The sequence below is a fragment of the Mytilus californianus genome, unplaced genomic scaffold (assembly GCF_021869535.1).
Source record: "Mytilus californianus isolate M0D057914Y unplaced genomic scaffold, xbMytCali1.0.p SCAF_5, whole genome shotgun sequence".
NCBI classification, from domain to species: domain Eukaryota; kingdom Metazoa; phylum Mollusca; class Bivalvia; order Mytilida; family Mytilidae; genus Mytilus; species Mytilus californianus.
In genome coordinates this window covers 92727186-92751487 of record NW_026262701.1, presented here as the reverse complement: position 1 = coordinate 92751487, position 24302 = coordinate 92727186, and the positions used below count along the sequence as shown (strand labels likewise).

The 24302-nt window shown below is 32.8% G+C and overlaps 1 protein-coding gene across 1 annotated transcript; it reads left to right on the top strand.

Moving 5' to 3' along the window:
• Positions 1-1717: 1717 nt before the first annotated feature.
• Positions 1718-24074, top strand: LOC127700200 (venom allergen 5.01-like). The gene is made up of 6 exons (XM_052203609.1): positions 1718-2131; positions 10241-10361; positions 12440-12546; positions 19895-20016; positions 22635-22702; positions 23800-24074. Exons 1-5 carry the CDS (start codon positions 1823-1825, stop codon positions 22681-22683), a joined length of 708 nt encoding a protein of 235 aa, XP_052059569.1. The 5' UTR covers positions 1718-1822; the 3' UTR covers positions 22684-22702; positions 23800-24074.
• Positions 24075-24302: the final 228 nt, after the last annotated feature.

The window sequence follows — 24302 nt, the reverse complement described above, 5'->3', positions numbered from 1 at the left end:
TAACCAATTTCGTATAATTGGCAAATTCAGATTCTATTGCATCTGATGTTGTCATCGATTTCGTCAGGTTCATTGGTTTTACACTCTCTTCTTTTTCATATTTGCATGATAGGCATGCGGTCATACAAATTTCGAGCACGATTACCGTACTCAGACTCAGAAATCAACCAATCAAAATACTGGATTTGGTGTTTCGAGCACAAATTTTGTACTCAAAGCACTGAGAAAAGTTTAATGACCGAAAGCTGATTCTTATACTGTCTAGATTGGCCTGATAACTTTCCTCTGGAGTTCATGTTATTCCGATTATTTTCATCCATCTTTGTCTTGATCTGTTTTTTTATTATTATTATTATTTTACAACTGACGTTGGGAATTTAAGCTACCTGCATATTCGCTGTAGTCTAACATTATCATCTTTTGATTTATAAAATGATGTCTTTTCGTCTTGTTCCGTATTTTGCCAAGACTTCGTCCGTTTCTCGTCGTCTTCTTTCGTATTTTGCCAAGACTTCGTCCATTTCTCGTCGTCTTGTTTTGTATTTTGCCAAGACTTCGTCCGTTTCTCGTCGTCTTGTGAGTTTGGTATGTCTCCTTCGTATCTTCCGTCTATTTTTTATGGTTGAATGTTTTAAAAATTGTTGAAAAATGAGCTTATATTTTATAGAATTGTAATTTATATCAAATAGTTGCATACTCGACAGTAAATTTGAACCAACTGTCATTTTTTTCTATTTTTTTCATTATATGAAAAATAACCTGAATGATATATTGATTAATTGATTGATTTGTGTTTGCTTAACGTCCAGTGGCAAAGATTTCATGCATGTTCAGACGAGAACAAAATAACAATGAATATAATAGGTAGGTACTGTAATAGAGGACCGGGACGAAGGATCGGGCAGTGTTCCAGAATATTCGGGAAATGCCACTTGACTTGAAAATGTGTGTATATTGGAAAGGGATAGAAATTTAGACAAAAAACCTTCATGGATCACGAAAGAATTTTTTTTAAAGAGGCCCTTACGAGCATTAAAAGAATCATAAAAAGATGGACCTTTTTACAAGAATATATTTTTTTACAACTGATCAAAGATACTCATCAATTAAATAGTTATATAACTATTTTTTTTAAGAAAAATGTAGTGACTCAATATTAAACTAATAAAGAGTTATTCTTTTAAAGAAAAGGGCTATTTTATACCATCTTTCAAATGTCGAGTGATGATAAAATCAAGAAATGCACTGGAAATTCAAAGATGGAGTAACACCAACATAAAATAACTTATGTTCACCCTTGGCGTTAGTTTGCCTTGTATGTGTCTTTACGATACTTTGTTTGTATGCATGTATTTTTGCTTTATACGGTTGCTGTTTAATTGGTGTATAGAATACATTTCCGTTTCATTTATTATTTAAAAATCTATCCTGTGTCTACGCGAATCACATAAAAAAGAAAAATATTTATTAGTCAATATACGGTTTTCGGAAATAACAAAATATTGATCATACATTAGTTTTCTAGATAAGAAATTAATTTGATTTTTAATGAAATGAAAAGATAGAGCAAATTCGTTTCGGAATTTAAATTTATTTATATTTGCAGTATATAAAAAAAACCATGTGTGATACACATGGTTACAAGCCATTGAGCTTTCAATTTTATTTACTTAATCAACGAGGTATATCAGCTATGGTAACGTTCCACGTGAGAATTCAGATGGACTATAAATGAGAATTCTTTCACAAATTAATGTTAGCCACTGTTTCGAGTCTAATAAAACAGATAGCACCTTTCTGGTTGTGAAGAGATCGGAAAACCATGTTTAAATATCAGTTTATTTTTGCTTGCATGTGTTGGGTTGGTGTTCTCGCTTCTAGAGATGACGTATATGATCGTTTACTTGCTAGACTGACGGGAATCAGTAATAGGAGACAGCAGTCACAAAAAGAAGAACGCGCTATGCATTTGGTTGGGAAGCCATCGAATATAAATTATCGTCGGACCAACAGCAACTACAAGAGATCTAACGGGACTCCCTTAGATTTTTCAATAGATGAAATTTTATCTCTCCACAATACTGCCCGTCAAGAAGTTTCACCCCCTGCTAAAACACCTCTGCCGGACTTGGTAAGTTTGCTTAATATACTTAATTGATATCATATTGAGTGGTTGTTTTTGCCTGGTATATACATTTGCCAGACACCGGTCTTTAAAAGTAAACAAATACATATGTATCAAAGAATATTTAAGAGATGAAGTAGAAAGGTATTATACTTTTTTATAATTTGGATAACTTAAAGGTTTGGATTTAATCAATGCATTTTTTTCAATTCCGGTTTGAGTTTGGTCATGAAGAACATATAAGAAAGTAAAACATACTAGTATTTCACCAAAAATATTTCCTACACATTGCTGTAACTTTAAAAATAAATAGAATATTTTAGTAATTTGGTATGAATGAAACAGTGAGGACCTGAGATGACTGTTGATCCTTGTTATATATAGAATAAGAAGATATGATATGGAAACCAACGACCTGATTGTTTGGTTTTTAATCATTATCAATCTTTGGTTTTTAATCATTATCAATCTTATAAAATTGAAAAAAAAGGGTATATTTTGTCTGTTTCTCAGATCAGGAAGTACTTGATCTATACGTCCGAACTTCCGTGAACCAGTGCGTTTTTATATGCAATAACTAGTAAAGGTATGTTGAATTTTTTAGCATACGCCAGAATAAGGTATTGTTTTGACATGTTATAAGTGTCACTTTTTTAAAATTAAATAAAAAATGCCAGACTGCTAGAATGTAATAAAAAATGGGTCGACAGTACTTTGAAATTTGTAAATCTTATTCTTCATACCAATTTTTATTATTCTTCCCTTTTACCTCTTGATCAATTAAATAGTTGCATAATTATGCTTTTTAAGACTGTATTCCGATTTAAAACTTGTATGAAGGTTTGGGAGAAAATAATGTGCTTTTTATTTCATTTCTGAATCCGGGTTGAGTAATTTCAATTAAAAACGAAAATTATGTTTTTAAACAGTTTTGGGTTCATCCTCGTTCACACGTAGCGCATGCCTATACTATCGAATTATTCGCAAAATTCAGTACTACTTTGGGTGTTAAAAATACAATTTATAACATTTTACTACAAACTGTGAACTGAACACGAATATCATTTGTTAAAATAAAAGCACATCAATAGTCAAATTTCTTTCTTCTGCATTGGTTACATTTGTAGTAACAATTAAAGAGAGGCGGAATATACCAAAGAGATATTCAAACCCATAAGTCGAAAACAAACTGACAATGTCATGGCAAAAAACGAAAAACTACGTGCCATAATTCAAGGGAATGTCATATTCATTGATAAAGAGATTATGTTTTTAGAATAGTCAAATTTTATTCGCAGTGGAAAGTATGGTTAAGAGTTTGTTTTCTTTTAGATCTTTTACATAGTTTATTTACAAACAATTTGCATTGAATTTTGACAATGCAAAAATTGTAAATTACATTCTGTCGCCATCACTTTACGATATTAGAATATAGCAAAGTGCTCTCCACCAATGAAATTGTAGGATTTTGGTGTGTCTTAATTGTGAGGAATGAATGTAAATCATGTTCTCAGTAAGTGATTGTCCTATTGTTTAGGCCTACTGCAAGTTAAAATCATAAAATTTCAATAAATGAGTTACAACTGCCCGAAGCACAGCTGGAATGGATTACATTTTATTATTGAAATTGATGAAAAATTGTAAATAGTTAAACAAATAAAAATCAAAATACAGTGAAGTTAATCGGTGCAGTGAAAAGTGGTATCGTTAAAGTTATGATTTGAATATTGATAAAATTGCTATAAAAAATAAACAATATCAAAGCAATGCAATGCAAAAGGAAAGAAAGAAAGAAAAAAGTCCTTGAAACTCAAAACTTAAATCTTAAAGCTAATACACTAACAAAACATTTCAGATTACTGGATCCACGGTTGGTAAGAATGGTATTTATATATAGGGATTAAATCAAGTTGAACCTTTGAATTTCATTTGAAAATGTATTTTATTTTAATATTTTAATTTTAGTTAATTACCTTACTTAATGAATCGTATTTGATGTAAGGAGTTGGATTCAAATATTGTCTGTGGAATAAGATTTAGTTTCAACTAAAAGATAGAATTTATTGATTTGAACTGTAAACTTTAAACAAAAAGACACTTTCTCACTAAATTACATTCATACTCACAATTAGAAAACTTAAACAATTCCTACCATTTCAACGTATTTGTTGGGTCATCTAATGCCTTTTACATAATTTATTAAACTTTTCCTTATCACTTGATAGTTCCTACATTACCTAGACATATCCATTAATGAAATGCCTAAAAAGGAAGTCATGCCTTAATAATAAACATTGCACCGACAATGAAACGGATTCTTGATTAAAGCCAAACAATTTGAGCCTTGAGCACTTTACAATATTCTAAGTTTGTGAGAGAATGAAAATCCCTTTGTTCAAGACAAGTACTCGCTAACGCTCGTACTTAATCACGAAGAAAGGGATTATCATTCTCTTACATGTACATAATATTCTAAGTTTGTAAGAGAATGACAACCCCTTTCTTCATGATAAATACTCGCTAACGCTCGGACTTAATCATGAAAATAGGAATCATTCTCGCACATATAGGTAGTACTCAACATAAGAATTCTTATCATTATATGTCATATGGTATGCTTGTGTAGATAAACTCATCACAGATAGACATGTATATGCCAGACGCGCGTTTCGTCTACAAAAGACTCATCAGTGACCCTCGAATCGAAAAATTCAAAAAGGTCAAATAAAATACGAAGTTGTTTTGACCTATAAAAACATATAAATTCCAAAAATGGTGAAACAAAATCGCATACAATTCATAAAATTGTTGCATTTATATCAAATGTAATATTAAACGCAAAGCTTTAAGAAACTAAAATATTTTCTAAAACATCAAAACCTATGAAAGAAAAACGAGTTTGTTAATGGAAGTCTGTTAAGCGAATAGAATTTTTTTGAAGTGTACCGTATATTACAATCTGATTTCCATTATGTAATAAGTCAAATGAACATAGATACCCTAATCGCTATACATAAGGTTATGTTATGTAATAAGCAAAGAGCTATTACTTATATAGACGTTCGATATTAATCATACTTCTTTGATGTATCCTACCGATCAGGAATACATATAATGTATTGATAAAGACGATGAGACATGATTCAAATTGAATTGTGCCCCGTTTTACTAGAAACATTTCAAGTTAGAAACAACCCAAATGTACAGATTAAGAATAATTAGGTGAGATAGGTGAGTCACCTAAGGTTTTGTTGGTGGTCATTCGTGTTGCTCAGTCTTTAGTTTTATAGTTGTTTTTGTGTACTGTTGTTTGTCTTTTTGTCTTTGTCTTTTTTTCTTTTTTTTTTTGCATGGGGTTGTCAGTTTATTTTCGACTTATGAGCTTGAATGTCCCGTTGGTATCTTTCGACTCCATTTTTCGATACGTAAGTTATGTAATATGAATCATGGTTAAAGACCGGATATCATGTATACTTTCATATTGTTTAATTCTTTTCAATTTTAAAACTCTTGAAATTGTTGAGCTAGGCCAAACAACACAACTCATAGGTTTCCAACATTAATAAAATTTCTATCAGGGTCATTATCATAGGAACACTAGCTCTGCAATATCGTTTAAGCTAGGAAATTAATATCCTATATGCAGGTAGTACTGGAAATTTTGCTGAATACTAAAGAAAAGGAAAGATCACAATTGGAAAGCAGAAATAAAGTTAAAAATGATAGTGAATATGATTATCAAACAACAAAAATCATATTTTTATGTACATATTCATATAAATTTAACATATCTTAAACGAAAAAATATATAACATGGACATGGTTTTTCTGGATTAATTTTGTATACCGAGTAGATCAGATGAAATGGGGAAAAATATGTTACATAAGAGACAAGAGTAGTTAAAATTTAATAAATTCCTTCAAAACATACTAATACAAAAATTAAAGTAAAATAAAAACCAGACGTAGTCTCAAAAATCCAAACGCAACAAAACCAGGCATGTCAAATAGGACAAGCATTTGTTGTTATGTTTTCATCACTCACCATTCCAATCGACACTCAATCAAAATGAAACAAAATGGAATAGAGGACACAATAAGTAAAATTGCCGATGAGACAACTATTCTGTCAACATATCCGTGATGTAATCATTATACGATAATGCCTAGGTCACATATTCACGGATCACCTCGCCGGTTCCACTACGGATTATATCTCACGGATGATCCCGGAATGCAGTTTCCGTAGTCCGATACGGATCCGATACAGTTGAACCACGGTGTGACTACGGGTTTTGACGTATCTACCACGGGTAATGTAGGAAAGGGGTAATTTTGGCGGCATGAGTGATACGGATTCTTACGGTACGACACGGTTTAATACGGAAATGACACGGTTAAATACGAAACGACACGTGTCGTGACGTATGTACTGCGGATAAACAGCGGTTTGCTACGGTAGAAGTAAGGGTAAGTACGAATGAGAACGGTCTGATACGAGATAGTACGAACCGCCACATTTTCTAAACCGTTAATCATTTCTATTTAAGCTTGTAATTTATCATCTCTTCATGGCAGTGAATCGATGATTTTTTGTTTTGTTTTGTTTTATTAAATTATTTATTTAATATTTTCGCATTTAGTTGTGGATTATAAAAATGTTGGCATTTGCATTTTATTGACATTATAGTACGTGTGTGGTTCTTAACTAAAGCTATAAATTATATGTGTGTGTGTTATATTGTGTATATTCCAATTAGGCATTTATCTTCCGCAAAGAGGCATACGTAAATAGAAATAAGGAACAAAGTGTAATATTGAATAATATCCAACAAAGCTCGACACTTCTAAAGGACGTTTTTTATTCTGCCATGACACAGAAAAACATCTCCTCTGCCAGCGGTCACCTCGAGCTACGGCTGTCATCAAATAGCGCGACTACCGCCATGGCATTTTGTGCTATATCAATATCCAATTCTAGCCAATTAATTGCAAGCATCAGTTGTTGATTGTCCATGTTGGATAATATTATGTATACCTCTACGGCAAGACACAGACTAGGTTAATTGGGACCTATAAGTAGGGAGTATTTATACAGAAGCCTGATGTCAGTGTGTCGTGGACCTTACATCAAAATGCGTTGAGTGTGTAGGTAGAGGTAATATCTTTGGCTAGCTTGCATTTTAGCTGAACCGTGAAGTCATTATAAGGTTAACTATTCTACCCTCCTTTCGGAGTAGTCTAGTCCTACAGACAGATAGATTTGTTTTCTGTCGGACTATTCTACTCTTAAGGAGGGTAGTATACCTAACCTAATAATGACTTCACGGTTGAGCCAGCAAGCAAGCTAACCAAAGATATTACCTTTACCTACACACTCAATACATTTTGCTGTAATATTCCGTATTTTGTCGTGTTGTAACGTAGTCAACCGTAAAAGACTTTTAGAACCCTGGCTGATCCCTAGCTATCCGTAATGCAACGTACTGAGATCGTGCCGTTCCGTAAAAAATTCGTAACAAACCCTATTCTATCCTTAACAAATGCGTGGTGTAATCGTACTAGAACGTAGTTCTCCGGAACTAACCGTAGAAATCCTTCGTGAGTACGAATAAGAACGGATTAATACGGCTTTAATAGGGACTAAAACGGATCAGTACGTTCTAATACGGTTTAGTAAGGATATACTACGGTTGTTTGGTCCGTGGTCAAATTTTGTGCATGTTCAAAACTTGTCACGGATATACAAATACTACTACGTATGACTACGGCTACGATACGGAAATCTACGTACCAATACAGACTGCCACGAATGATGCCGGATCGTACCCGTAGCTAATCCGGCGTCCAATCCGTGAATGTGTGACCTACGCATAAGACAGAGGATATGTTACTTATGAAAAATAAGAAGTTGTCAATTTGAAAACTGAATTTATATCCTTTTTCATAAATGCTTTTCTGATTGGTCCATCTGATCAATATCAATGAAAAGATATGAATATGAAAATAAGGAGATGTGGTATGATTGCCAATCAGACAATTATCCACCAAAGTTCAAATGAAGTGGATGTAAGCAATTAGAGGAGACCGTACGGCCTTCAACAACGAGAAATACCCATACCGTATAGTCAGCTATAAAAGGCACCGACATGAAAAATATGAAACAATTCAATTGAGAAAACTAACGACATACTTTATAACAAAATAATTTTCGAAAAACAATTATGACAAACATGAACTACAGGCTCCTGACTTGGAACAGACACATACAGAATGTTTGGGGTTAAACATGTTTGTGAGCGCTCAACCTTCCCCTAACATAGGACAGTGGTGTTACAGCATAATAAAGGAAACAAACTATAAAAATCATTTGAAAAGGGCTTAACTCATCAGATCGATACAAAGCAGAAAAAAACATTTAACAAAAACACAGACCGGACGTGGCAGGGTATTGAGACATCCCTAACAACAAAAAAGAGACACAGTACAGATCTGAGAGTACTCGCAGTTACTGACAGCTAGTTCAAAAAAAAATCAGATATCTAAGATTAAAATATCAATCAGTACACATCCAACATCCAATGGATTTAGTGTAAAGACGTCATTAACAGTCAGAGAAAAACATGACCTTTTGCAATGCCAAAATATAGGTATCGACAGATTGTAGTACCGTGAAAGTGCATATGTGTATATTAACAATAATATTTAGTATGGTTTGAATTTACTGATATCAAAATCAATATTTATACCAATAAAATCAATATTCAAAGATATAATAACAGTGTTGAATCGGTAACCTCTCAAAATAAATTTATTTAAAGCATTGATAAGTTTAACCGGATCGTATCTAAATTTCCAAGCTCGATAAACAATATCACCGTAAAATTTTGGATGTGCTATTCCGTTTGAAACATTTCTACATTTTTGTGTAGGGTTTCTGGTGTAAAACTGAAATATCTAAATCTAGGAAAGGACAGTTATTAATGTTAATATTAAGTAGGTTCCTTCGGGTAAATTTCGGCAGTATATTTAGGGAATTTTTGATTATTTAACGAAAAAATATCACCACGATAACGGTAGGTGTTGTTGAATTTATCCATTAAATGGGATTTACTGAGTTTAGCCATACTGCACTGTGATTCATAACAGTGCACTTTCCAGTTTCGGTAGTATACTTTATTTGTCTCGGAGTTATGAGAGGCATCAATCATTTAAGGGCATACGATACAGTTTTGATCGCACGGTGAATTTTTGACAAAAGTTTGCATACAAGCTATTTTTCATCTATTCAATTCAGATATGTATTAAAAAATATACCTTCATGTTCTACTTTTAGAGATAAATGGGGTCGAAATTTTAGACATTTACCGGAAATTTCTATCCTTTAGAAAGACATATCTGACTTTTTTTGTTTTAAAAGATAAACGCAAGCGGATTTTTGCAAAAGCATCTGGAATATCTTATCTATATAAGTGTGCTTTGAATTTGTAAAACAATTCTTTGGAAATCATTCATTTTTATCACATTTTCATGATTTTACTCAAAGAACGGCATTTTTTGCTGTATATTTATTTTAATTTAAAAATATTTCATCTGTGATTTGTTTATAAAAATTGGCACAAGTAATCTTCATACATAAGCAAGCCAAATGTCGTTTTCAAGATAAATCAGTCTGAATGATAAAAATCAGTTGAAAAATGCATCTTTTCCCGATATGTCACAGTTTGATTCAGACAAATTTATTTTGAAAACGGAGTTTATGGACCCCTCTTTTAGGCAAAGACAACAAATTTTAGATCTTTAGGATCCTCGTTATACACTTATTTTTCTTAATTCAATTTTGACTCGTGTATTTTGTGCATTTGACTGTTTCTTTCCCGTATACTTGTAGTCAAGTACGTTTGATGTCGTTAAACATAATTTATAAGGACTTGTGCTATAACATATCTCCGTTTATTACACGGTTCTGTTGTATATTAAGAAAATTAAGAAAAGGAAACAGAGGCATTTCATTTAAACACGTTTAAGAATGGAGGTCAACGTTGTATATTTATATGAACGACCATACTTGTAAATAAACGGAAATAAATAAAGATAGTATCCTTTTTTCTTCAGATATGGGACACTGAGTTGGCCAACAAGGCGGAGGAATGGGCAAATGGCTGTATTTGGGGACATAATCCAAACAAAACCACATCACTAGGCAGCGCAGGAGAAAATATGGCACTAACATCTGGTAGTATATTATTTATCAATATTTTAATGTTATACATAAATGAGTCTGAATCTTTCTTTCCGTTGTTTACTTGCGATCATCCTCTTACTTGCCAATCGTTCAAATTTGCTACCTAGGATTTGGTTTCCATAATATCAGGTATAAATGCAGTTAAAATTTAAGAACACTTCGTTTGCAGGGAAAACACATGGCCCAATGATTGACTTTTTTTTTTAATAATTTGAAACTAGAAGAGAGTCGAAAGATACCGAAGAGACAGTCAAACTCATAATTCGAAAATAAAGTGACAACGCCATTTCAAAATAAAAGACATAAAGACAAACAGTATACAAAACAGAACATAGAATATAAAGATTGAGAAACTCGAGCCCCAACAAAAACCGGGGGCAATTTCAAGAGCTCCGGAAAGGTAAGCAGATCCTGTTCCACATGTGGTACCCATCGAGTTGCTCATGTAAGTACAAACCCGGTGATAAGTCTAATTCGGTAGGTAATATAAGGGGAAAAGAGGAAGGGATTGTGGTGGTTACGGGATTTGGCACATATCCGTCGTCACCATTGAAGCAAGTATTCCATAACGGTCTTCCAACCTGTAATGGCGTCCGAAATTTTTTCGAATGGATGATTTTGATTTCACCAATTGGAACTCTTGGCTTAATAGCTTCTTTGTGAGCAGCGACCCTCTTATAAAGAAATCATGATAGGAAATACCAACCCTGGAATATCGTTTCAACTAATAGATATATGCTCCATATGCAGGCGCTGCTGGAATGTTCCTACATAGAAATAGAAAGTTCACACTAGGGAAGCTGAAACCATCTCTTTTGTCGTTGTGTTTTGTTCTAAAAAATTTGTAATTGTCAAGTCAATATATGAGGCAGACTTAATTGCATCTGTTGTATCCTTTATTTCAAGTTCGATGGAATACATGCGTTCAACATAGTCACCAAACTTTGAAAAATTTAGTGAGAGGACATCGTCTATATGGCGGAAAGTGAAGTTTAATGATACTGCTAGCTTCTTCAAGTTTCATTCTTCCTAAGAAGCTGATGTATTAAGTCAGCCTCACATGAATAAAGGAACAAGTCGGCGAGATAAGGAGCACAGTTAGTTCTCACGGGAATGCTAATTGTTTGTTAAAAACACGTTCTTCAAACGTAACAAATATGTTGTCAATCAAGAATTAAGCATCTTAAAAATGTCAGTTTCAGAGAATTTTTGTTTGTATCAGAGTGATTCTTTTTACAAAGTACGATTTATCCCTCCCTAAGAAAAGATACTTGTATAATTGGCCGTTCTTTTTTATGAACCAAAGCAGGACCAAATATTTCAATTTGTCTTTTAATTTTGAATTGGGAATACTTGTGTAAAGGTTAGAAAAAGTCAATCCTATTACTTCTATGGAATACGATTTGTTAGCGTCATTACATTTTGTTTTACATGCTTTGTATTGTAACATGATTTAATATCAATACACGGTTTTTATGAAAGTAATAAAGTCTGTAAAAGATATTTTGATATTCAATATACCATTGATATTTTGGGATTAACAGTATTATTATTTCCATTTAACTTCCTTGTCAGGCAATGTATAATTCACTGATTGACGCTAACAAATCGTATTCCATAGAAGTAATATAATTGATAGACATTGTGTAAATATTAACAACTATATGTCTACACTTCAATATAATTTCGTACGTTTGTAAACAACAAAAACTATAACATATAGATTTGATTTTGATTTTTGGTGTTTTAACGCCACTTTTAAACACCGCTTTTGGGCTATTTCGTGGCGGCCAGTTTTTATTGGTGGAGGAAGCCGGAGCGCCCGGAGAAAACCACCGACCTTCGATAGGAAAACTGACAATCCTAGTCAATTAAGATTGGAGTCGAGTGCACCCGCACGAGCGGGGTTCGAACTCACAACCTCAGTGTTGACTGGCTAGTGATAACAGTAGTAACTACTTAGACCACTCGGCCACCGAGGCCCCTTATAACATATAGAAGACAAAATGCTATATAATGTGCATATGTATGAACAGTGTGATATCATTCCCTTTATATGGATTTTACAGGAGTGCTACAAGGCTTTAACAACTGGAAAGAAGAGATAAAAGACTGGACATATGGCAACTATCGTGATGGCTGTACGACGGGTAAAACATGTGGACATTACACTCAGGTATTGTTTGATAACAAATATTTAAGAATCTTTTTCTAGAATTGTTTTTTTTTTAATGAAGAATTCTGTTATATTTTGTAGAATTTTCAGGTAATATAAATGATCAATAAATATTTTGGAGGCTAGTAAAACAGAAAAAGACAACACGAAAAAGTACAAAATGGCAACAACAAAATAAAACAATTGAAAAAAAATTGTATGGAAGGCATTTAACAATACATGTATTTTGCCATATAAACATAAAACAATTATTTTCATCGTTTAAACAGCATTTAATTATATAATACGCTTTTATATTAAAATCTTGATATGATAAAATTGAGAATGGAAATGGGGAATGTGTCATAAGACAACAACCCAACCATAGAACAGACAACAGCAGAAGGTCACCAACAGGTCTTCAATGCAGCGAGAAATTCCCGCACCCGGAGGCGTCCTTCAGCTGGCCCCTAAACAAATATATATACTAGTTCAGTGATAAAGAACGCCATACTAAACTCCAAATTGTACACAAGAAACTAAAATTAAAAATAATACAAGACTAACAAAGGCTAGAGGCTCCTGACTTGGGACAGGCGCAAAAATGCGGCGGGGTTAAACATGTTTATGAGATCTCAACCCTCCCCCTATACCTCTAGCCAATGTAGAAAAGTAAACGCATAACAATACGCACATTAAAATTCAGTTCAAGAGAAGTCCGAGTCCGATGTCAGAAGATGTAACCAAAGAAAATAAACAAAATGACAATAATACATAAATAACAACAGACTACTAGCAGTTAACTGACATGCCAGCTCCAGACTTCAATTAAACTGATTGAAAGATTATGTCTTCATCATATGAATATCAGGCACAATCCTTCCCGTTAGGGGTTTAGTATCATACCATCATAACATATATGAGAAGAACACAACCCGTGTCATGCCAACAACTGGTTTTTAAATAAATGTGTTTAGTGCCGATGCAAAGACCCTATAAGTGAATCAATATTAACGCCAAAATATGCAATCTTTAATGACCTGACAACAGTATCGTAACTATATCCCTTCTTAATAAGTCTATTTAAAGGTTTTGTTAGCTTCAGAGGTGAATGATGTTTTTTTTTAAAGAGGGATTCACATACTATATCATAATGAGAATAGTTAAAATACAGATCATGTGTACATGCTTTGCTTACAAGGATCTGAAAACTCTCCGTTCTACTTTCTGTATGAAAGAACTTTCGGTATCCTCTGGTTTTATCCTAATGATACTTCTGTACACACCTTCAAAATTTGAGAGGCATACATTTTATTAGCTGACATTATGCTTACCAGAACAGAAAGTTAAACGGAGTGTTGTCAGATCCGTGTAAGGGAATCGGGGACACAGGATCTGTATTTCAACAATCAGATTGCAATTTAAAACACTCGCAGTGATCTGATTGTCTTACCTCAAAAATTAGAATTATTAAAATATATCAAATTCTTTTTTATATACCTTACTAAATATTCGTTAAAAAAGTGGGTGTCTTATTTTATGCACGATATGGTATTTGAAGGTAATCTTAACTGTAAATAACATTTTGAAATACTTTTGAACAGATAACAGGAGACAACTTTGGTAGAAGTACTCCTTTTCAGATATGGTTCCGTCCTTATGTTTTACTGAAATGTATAGTTAGGTCCTTTTTGATTTGATCCGCTCTTCATCATTTGTATCAGATTTTGGATAATCAAATATTTTGGCCTCGAGCATCACTGAAGAGACGTTAATTGTCAAAATGCGCATCTGGTGCATTACAATTGGTACCGTTTGTGTTATTATAATTAATAAAAATAATTTCCAATCCTACAGATAGCACTGTTCTCAATTATTATGGTCAGTAGTTATAATTCCCATCATGCATTTTATACGGCGAGCACTGTTCTCAGTTATAATGGTCAGTAGTTATAATTCCCATCATGCATTTTATACGGCGATTTAGTAAATCAGTATATCTGATTACTAAGGTTAGATTGTATAATACAAATGGCAGCAATATTGGTACACAATGACTGCATAATCGAGGGTTATATCAGGTGCGCCGGAAGGGCAATCAGATCCGGCTTGAATGTCGTAAATTTTAGATTTTGTCAGTTTTATATCTTATTTTGCATAGATTTGCTGAAATAGTGATTATCATATATTAATCAGTAATAACAAAGAATTTATGCCAATATTTAAACTTTAACTCATATCAGTTCAGCAGAGAACGGTTAAGGTGTAGATGCATGTTATGAACGTAAATCAGAAAAGCGATTCCGACGCACCAAATTTATAAAATGTTATTATTGTTTTCATTTTGGCAATAAACTTATATATAAAAGAGATACATCTGATTTCATTCAATGAAGTTCTGTTCGAATATATATTATGATATTTATCCTGGCATTTGTACAAAGATGGTAATAATTCTTCAATAAATTTTTCACCAGATGCTCAAAGACTTGTAAATATTTTGTTTTTAAATACAACTACCGGTAGTTTTATATCATACATTGTTGTTATAGATGTCAACAGAGGAATGTGCTCAAAATTTCATAGAAGTTAGAAAGCGATTTTTAAAAACCTATTTGGTCCAATTGAAAGTTATTTTCCTACAGTTGTTCTATTTCACTAACAACGAAAATATCATTGTAGTAGATAACGCAACCACTCTTTGAGTTTGAGTAGTAAAACAACTCTTTGAGTTTGAGTAGTAAAACCTCTTTTTGAGTTTGAGTAGTAAAACCACTCTTTGAGTTTGAGTTGTAAAACAACTCTTTGAGTTTGAATAGTGAAACCATTCTTTGAGTTTGAGTAGTAAAACCACTCTTTGAGTTTGAGTAGTAAAACAACCCTTTGAGTTTAAGTAGTAAAACCACTCTTTGAGTTTGAGTAGTAAAACAACTCTTTGAGTTTGAGTAGTGAAACCACTCTTTGAGTTTGAGTAGTAAAACCACTCTTTGAGTAGTAAAACCACTCTTTGAGTTTGAGTAGTAAAACCACTCTTTGAGTTTGAGTAGTAAAACCACTCTTTGAGTTTGAGTAGTAAAACAACTCTTTGAGTTTGAGTAGTAAAACCACTCTTTGAGTAGTAAAACCACTCTTTGAGTTTGAGTAGTAAAACCACTCTTTGAGTTTGAGTAGTGAAACCACTCTGAGTTTGAGTAGTAAAACCACACGATTAGAATATGTTATTGAACTGAAATTATGTAAATTATAAATACGACGTAAGGTTATAGTTTTACATTCAATGTCATTTGTTGGTTCACAGAAGGTATGCCTTATATATACTTGATATGTTTTATTGTATATATAATGAGACAACTCTGCCACAAGAGACCAAATGATACAGAAATTAACAACTATAGGTCACTGTATGGCTTTCAACGAGTAAAACCTATACCGTATAGTCAACTACAAAAGGCCCCGAAATGACAAATGTAAAACAATTCAAACGAGAAAACTAACGGCCTGATTTATGTAGAAAATAATGAACGAAAAACAAATATGATATACAGCAACAAAAGACAACCACTGAACTACAGGCTTGTACAAATAATATGTTTGTTTCGATTTCCTTGCTGCAATATACTTTAAAACAAAATATATGTTAGCCATTTTGACAAGGGTAAAATAATCTGGGGCCTGTTTATCGAAACTGTCCTAAGATCGGTCCTAAGAATTTCTTAGGACAGAAATTAGGATAAAGTTAGGACCGACTTACGACATGTCTCAGCATGCACATCGAAGCTATCTTAGGATTATCTTAGCTAGGATGTCCTAACCGCTGTCCTAAGTATTGGCGTAAAAGAAAATAACAAATTGAAAATGAAAAAATGAAAATATTGTATCAAATTAAACCAATAACTATCATTAAAAAAAAAAGATAAATAATGAGAAAATAATTATTAGTTTTAAATTAAAGGTGATAAATACTTTTTATATTATAATTGTACATTTAGACTCATAAAACAAAACATAAGACAAAAAAATATAACTACGTTTTATATAAGAATTGAAACAAACGAATTGTAAATATTTAAAATAAAATATATAATCGGTGAAATCATTATATGCTTTGAGTGAGCTGATTTCGAAGTTTCACGGTTTCATAGTTAAAAGTTCAAAGGCAAATCTCGTGCATCTTTCATAGAAATACTGAGTACTTCAACTATTTTATTACTGCATAATACATGCGATGATACGTGTGAATATAAGAAACGAAATTCGAATTCTACCGATGCAAAACTACAGACTCTCTTGGACGACGTGGACACGAGTAACCCTTTGCTTTTTGGTAAATTGCCAAATGTTGCAACAAATGGTGCTGAAAAGAGGGATAGGGATTTAATATGCATTAAGGGAACTACCATTTGATTTTTAGGGGGTTGGGGGGGGGGGGGGGGGGGGGGTGGAGGGGGGTACTAGGATGAATTTTGAAAAAAGGCAAGACAGTAGTATGGAGTAAAACAAAAAGGCAGGATGAGCAACTTTGCAAAAAAAAGCAAGATGACAATTTATGTAAAAATAAGTCAGGATAAACTAATGAAAAAAAAAAGACAAGACCGAATAGAGTGAAAAATAAAAAGGAAGGACAGAGATTACAACAATAAAAAAGAAGAACAACATTTTTCATCCTAGCCCCACCCCCGTCATAAAAATCAAATGGTAGTTCCCTAAAGTAAATGCAACCAATACAGGCCATATTTGTTTATAAAATAACAATCCTAAATATATCCTAAAGTTAGGACCATCCTAAGACCATCTTAAGACACCTAAATTGGTATCCTAAAGTTAGGACAATTCCTAGGATTTTCCTAAGTTACGACATGTTTGATAAACCCACTTAGGACTAAGATATGTCCTAAGTTGGCCTTAGGACACGTCCTAATCCTAAGACTGCTTCGATTAACAGGCCCCTGCATAAATAATTGACAAAATCTGAGAGTAGTATGAAAACATTTATTATCCGTACCGGGACAATCTATAACCACTATCCTCTCTGATTGTCTGTTAATATGTTCGTGTTAATACTCTTGTCAAAATAGCTTAACCGTAGTATTTTTGTCATTTGATTGTAAACATATTACCTCAGGTTGAAACTTTCAGTTTACATCATGTTGAAATATTAAAAAATAGTGTACCATGCAACAATTATCGATAGAAATTTTAACAGAGAAAAAGAAACACGATATGTTTTGGAACCATTTTAAAGTACTTCCAAGATAAAAGATTTGCAACAGGTCCCATCTTTTACAGGAATATGACAGTTGTTTTCCATTCGTTTGATGTGTTTGAGCTTTTGATTTTGCCATTTGATAAGGGACTTTCCGATTTGAATTTTCCTTGGTGTTAGGTATTTTTGTTATTTTAATTTGTACAATGTATTCACACAAACATCTACTCAATAGTCTTAATCGACTGGATTATAACTCAAGGGCAAAGTGGTTGGGTTATCTACTGCGATGATATTTTTCGTTGCTAGTCAAGTAAATATTTTACAACTAGCGATATATACTCTAAATACTACTACGTCAAAATCTTTAGTTTGACAGTTATCTTAGAAATATAAACGAATTTTATCTCAATTCTTTTTAAATTCATACACTGAATTGGGGAGTATTTGCTCATGCGCATGAAATAACGCCAAAAATCATCATATTCAGTACAATTTGAGAAAAACCCGGAAAAAAATATGTTCATTAACAGTATTCACGACCTGCTGGTACTCATTCTAACTTTAAAACAAGTAGAAAACAAATCGAACCGTCTATAGAAATAACTCGGATCATCTGTAGAAACTCAAGTCTTCCAACCAACCATAGCTGGAATATAATAAGATATATGCGTTAAGACAAAATGGACCGTCAATAGAGAGAGCTCAATACGTACGGCCTTCAACAATGAAAAAAATGAAAATGGTATCGTGTAATAAGCTATATCAGATCTTTCAACCGACCTGTATCATTTGTTCAGAACACGACGGATACGATCACGCACCACTGTATACTTGAAAAGAGTGCCAGGAAATCAAGATGTATCTCATTTTATGTATCATGTATCAAAATTTCTCTATGTGAGCGGCGTTCTGCTTGACATGGACAGGTTCAGCGGTTCAATGTGATACTTTCTTATTTGAATCTATGAAAAAAGGACATGATCTTGAATTTGTAAAATAAGTTAATTTATTTCAAAATACATATATGCAAAGGTCATCTTATTTTTCATAAATCTGTACAGATATAAGCTAATAAGTTTAAACTAATGAACGTATTAAAATACAGTACCAAAATAATAGATCGCCGGTTTGCAACCGATGTATTTATAATGCATGTGAGACTTGGGATACATCATGTTTCGTCGTATTCAAAGACGGTCAATGTCGTACCGTTGCTATCAAGGGGGGCTATTTCGTTCCACTAACATAACCGCTTCAATTTCAGTCTTAAAATTACACACTATCTATAGAGTATTTCTATTTAGTAGTATCACTTACAAAAATCTCATTGGGGATTGCAATAGAGGGGAAAATAGACATTCTCTTCAAAACCTACAGTATAAAACTTGGGAAAATGTACTTTCATTGTTGAATTTGTTGATTTATTTCGATACTTTTAACAAAACATTACAATTAATAGCCTATTTCATTCAAGAATTAAAGAAATAAAGCTTCTAAGTCAAATATTCTTTCCTTGTTCAATATTACATCAGCGGTGCGTCATCGTTGGGTTTAAACAAAAAGATAAGGGTCGGTTGTACGGTGTGAAAAAGACATTGGCATGAACAAATTTGAATTAATTCAAACGAGAAAACTAGCATTCTGGTTTTAGCTTATACAATCAAACAAACAAAATATTGCAGTCAAAAAGCAATAACAACTAATAGATGTCAGGCTCCTGACTTGGACATGCGCATACATAACTTGGTGGGGTTAAACATGTTTCCTACTGGCCTTCCCCTCATTTAGAATATGGTGGTAGCCACAATAAAACTATAATGAACAATAAAATTCAGTTGAAAAGGGATTCCATCAGATCAACACGAATCACAAAACCAACAAATAAGGACACAAAGTACCGATCTTAAAGTACTTGCAGCTACCGAAAGCTAGTTTAAAGCCCAGTTCAACTAACAAATAAATCACTACACGTCCAATGGATTTAGTGGAAAGACATCATATTAAGTATGAGAAAAGCCTGACCTTGTGCAATGCCAAAATATACAAATACAGTTATTATTGAATTATTCTGTTTTTTTTTTATAAATTAAGGTTTTTCGAAATACCCAACATTTAAATGTTGTTTTTTTATATAATTTCTGTTTATATGTTATGTTTACACAGATCATATGGGCGGAGACAACAAAGATAGGGTGTGCCTATGTAAAGTGTGACAGTTATGTTAACCTGGATCCAAAGTATAACCAGTATAATTTAAAACTCCTCGTCTGTGACTATTTTGAACAGTAAGTAACCATATTTGTATCATGCTAATAAAATAACATACCATTAAAGTATATTGTATCAACCCATACTGACCAAACTATTGGTTTGTTTTCAAATGGTTCATTCAGATGCGCTAAACCAATGAACAATGATAATTTTCTCAGAACATTTTAGGAAAAGTGATATTAAAAGGTGATAAAAGTGAACATCTGTTTTATTTTAAAAGTCCATTTCCTCCAGTTAGTCCTGGTCTATAAAATTCGAAATAATTATGGTATGTATACAAAAAATAAATACATCTAAAATCTAAAACTGGTAATAAGTTTTTAACCGGAAACCATTCCTGCATTTTTATAATATCATATATGTATGTGTATACTACTAACATACATTTATGGGCGCATTACATTTGCGCGCATTTGGGGATTACATTTGCGAGCATTCCTTTTACAGGTAACACAGGTAAAAATAAAGGTAATTTATAATAAATATGACTATAAATTATTAATTTTCATAATAAATATGACTATAAATTATTAATTTTCATAATAAATATGACTATAAATGATTAGATTTGAAATTTTATTTGATGAATTATATGTTTTTCATATTAAATTCTAAAATAAATACAAAGTGATCATGAGAAATCCCGTAATAGCTTAGGCATACATGTAACTGAATTGCGAATATTTCAGATTGAATAGTATTCTGTTTCCCTTTGTGTTATCTTGATTTCATTTAATCTGAATTATCGAATTTACTTGTGTTTGTTCACAAAGTTCTGTAAAAAGACTTAATTCTGCAAATTTTATTTGTCTTGAATGGTATTCGAACTCCTTCCTTGAAGTCAACCGTCCGCCAAGTATCTGTCAGCCGGATCTGATAGCCTAATGCAGTTCTTCATACGGTAAATTGAAACAAAAACGGTATTCGAACTCCTTCCTTGAAGTAAACCGTCCGCAAAGTATCTGTCAGCCGGATCTGATAGCCTAATGCAGTTCTTCATACGGTAAATTGAAACAAAAACGGTAAATATGAAACAAAAACAGAAGTAAAAAGTTTTATTTCGGACGCATATATTACAATTTTCACCGCTTTCTCTTTTTTCTAATTTTTTTTGTTTTTTTTGTTCTATCAAAGATAAATCAGCAATTAGAAAACATTATTTGTTTTAGAACATTGCTAGTGATTTGTTTGGGCAACTTTATTTGTTTCTCTGCCTTTCAGTAACATTATGTTTACTGGAAAATTAATTCGATTATGTTTTATTTTGTCAATAATGGACAAATTTCGGAATCATATTCCTTATACCGTAAGTTCATACGATTTTATACCAATTTGCATTTACTATCAAAATCATCAAAGTGACTTTATAGATCTAATCAAATAGCAGTGGTTATTTCAGCTCACAAATAAAAGGGTTTACTTAAGAAATGAAATGAAATAGGGAAAGTCGTCACAATCATAGTTTAAGTACGAGACACAACGTACATTAAAAGATATCATTAGCTCTCCGGGGCAAACTAACGCTTATTCCTTGTATCTCAAGCACATATTCATATGACACGTAATACAACTCTCCTCTTCATATTAAATCGATAAACACGAAACCTGTCCGTTATAAAGCGAGAGTGGAGGCTGAATGATAACTTCTATTCATGGATGCCAATCTAAACCATATTGTAACATTATTTGTATGTAAATAGGCCTCATGATGCATTAAATGAGATTTAATAGACGAGGACGATTTTTAGGGGGAATATTCGCTTTTACCCAAGTTTAGAAGTTGACAAACACATTTTGACATCTTCTTTACATTCGACTTTAGAATCATCAACGACCAATATCTTCCCTCTGCTATTGTTTCGGTTTATATGGAAAAAGAACCTGTTGCTACATATATTCATTGTTTAGCAATGTTATACCGTTATTTCGATGTGAAACGTTATTAGAAACTAACTAATTAAAATCTTTCTCTTAGTCTTAAAGTATGCGTGTTTGTTAGAAAAACAACAACCACAGAAGCTTTCTATATAAAAATAAGGAGTTGTGGTATGATTGCCAATGAGACAACTATCCACCAAAGTTCAAATAAAGTGGATGTAAGCAATTATAGGCAACCGTACGGCCTTCAACAATGAGAAAAATCCATATCGTATAGTCGGCTATAAAGGCTCCGATATGAAAAATATGAAACAATTCAATTGAAAAAACTAACGGCCTAATTTATAACAAAACAATTTACGAAAAACAAATATGACAGACGTAAACCAACGACAACCACTGAACTACAGGCTCCTGACTTGGGACAGGCACATAAAGAATGTGGCGGGCTTAAACATGTTTGTGAGCGCTCAACCCTCCCCTAACCTGGGACAGTGGTGTAACAGCAAAACATAAAAACAAACTATAAAAATCAGTTGAAAAGGCTTAACTCATCAGATCGATACAAAGAAAAACATCAAACAAAACCACAGACAGGACGTGGCAGGGTATATATCCATCTCTCATCCCTAACAACAAAAAATACACTAATTACAGATCTGAGAGTACTCACAGTTACTGACAGCTAGTTCAAAGCCAATAACAACTAATATAAAAAATCATGTATCTAAGACAAAATAATTCTTTTATCTAGTGGTAACATGAGAATTAACGGCATTTATCAAAAGCCGTATGAAATTTGACAGCTGGAAATGAAATGAGGTAAGTTGTGATAGCTGTAAGCTCTATTTTTTGTCTCAAACTTTTGTAACAAGTACATTATGATTTTATCTTGCATTTATGTTACGATAGCTGCAATACAGTAAATCACGATTTGAAACGATAGAATATAGTCGTAGCTCTATATTGAGAGCAATTAGATAACAAATGACTTCATCTAAGATTACAGTGAATTTCATATTTATGATACTGCCAAAATGTTGGTCAATCATTCTTATTTTTTAGTAGTTTTATGCCATTTTCTAAACAATGGAAACGATATAAATTTCCAAGGCAAAATGTCACCATTCGTTTCTGAATGAAAGTGATTCGAAAAATTAATTTTAAGTTTAAGATTGCAAAATGTACATGTATACATCGCCTAAAGAATAGAAGTAAAAAGATACTAAGATAACCATCAAAACTCATAAGTCCAATAAAAACAAGCAACACCATAGCCAAAATAAAAATGACAAAAGACAAAAACAATTACAAAAATTTACACAGAAACATAAAGATGGATCAACACGAACCGAAACAAAAACCGGAGTGAACGTTGGGCTCCATAAGGGTGGGCAGTTCGTGCTTTACATGTGGCACCCGTCATGTTGATAATGCAAATACAAATCTGGAGGTAAGTCTAATCAGTAATGTCACCATCAGGGGAAATGAGGACGAGATTGTGGTTACGACATGGGAACACTCACAGATTCATCTGTAACTCAGATATCCCAAAACGATCAACCGAAATCATGATGGTATCCGCAAAACTGTTGAAGAGATAACGTCAGCTTTACTTTTTGAAACCCTGGGTACAATAGCTTCTTTGTGCGTAGTAAACCTCTTTCAAAGAAAATATGGTAAGAAACCAAACTGGAATATTGCATCAACTGATAGATATATACAAGATATGCAGTCGCTCCTGGGATATTGCTAAACAGAAAAGGAAAGTTTACGATTATACAATTAAAATATTCCTTCGATCAATACGTTTTGTTCTCAACTGTCTGTCAGTCTGTCTGTCTTTATAAATGTGTTTGTATGTGTATGCATTTTAGTTTACATTAATTCGATTTCCAATTCAGTTATTTTCATTTCAGGTTTACTGATGACGATTACTGCAGAATACACTACAGATCATGTAGACATATTATATAATTTTTTTATGATATAGCTTATTCGAACTTTCTTTGCTCTCTACTTTTTTCCTAACCGGATAGTCGAAATATGCCTTGAGATTTTATTTTATCATTTAGTGTTCATCATCCAATGAAAACTATTTAAAAAAAAATGGATTAATATCTAGTGTATAGTAACAGCATGATAGTAGCTGCCGTTAATACAATATATCACAAAAGCTTAGCAGCAACATTTTTTATTTTCTATGCAGCTACGTTATTATGCGACGACTAACAGGGCCAAATTCAGGCCATTAGTGGCCTTCGGCTGTTGTCTGCTCTATGGTCGGGTTGTTGTCTCTTTGACACATTCCCCATTTCCATTCTCAATTTTATTAGTCATTTGTCGGTCCTAATCGCAGAACTTAATTTTCTATCTGTTTTCAATCCCAATCGTACGTATATCTATATAGTTTGAATGATTT

Excerpts from the sequence above, each read along its gene's own strand:
- LOC127700200 (XM_052203609.1), top strand. The coding sequence starts at position 1,823 with ATGTTTAAATATCAGTTTATTTTTGCTTGCATGTGTTGGGTTGGTGTT. Across the intron at positions 2,132-10,240 it reads AAACACCTCTGCCGGACTTG|ATATGGGACACTGAGTTGGC; the intron begins GTAAGTTTGCTT and ends TTTTTTCTTCAG. Across the intron at positions 12,547-19,894 it reads CATGTGGACATTACACTCAG|ATCATATGGGCGGAGACAAC; the intron begins GTATTGTTTGAT and ends ATGTTTACACAG.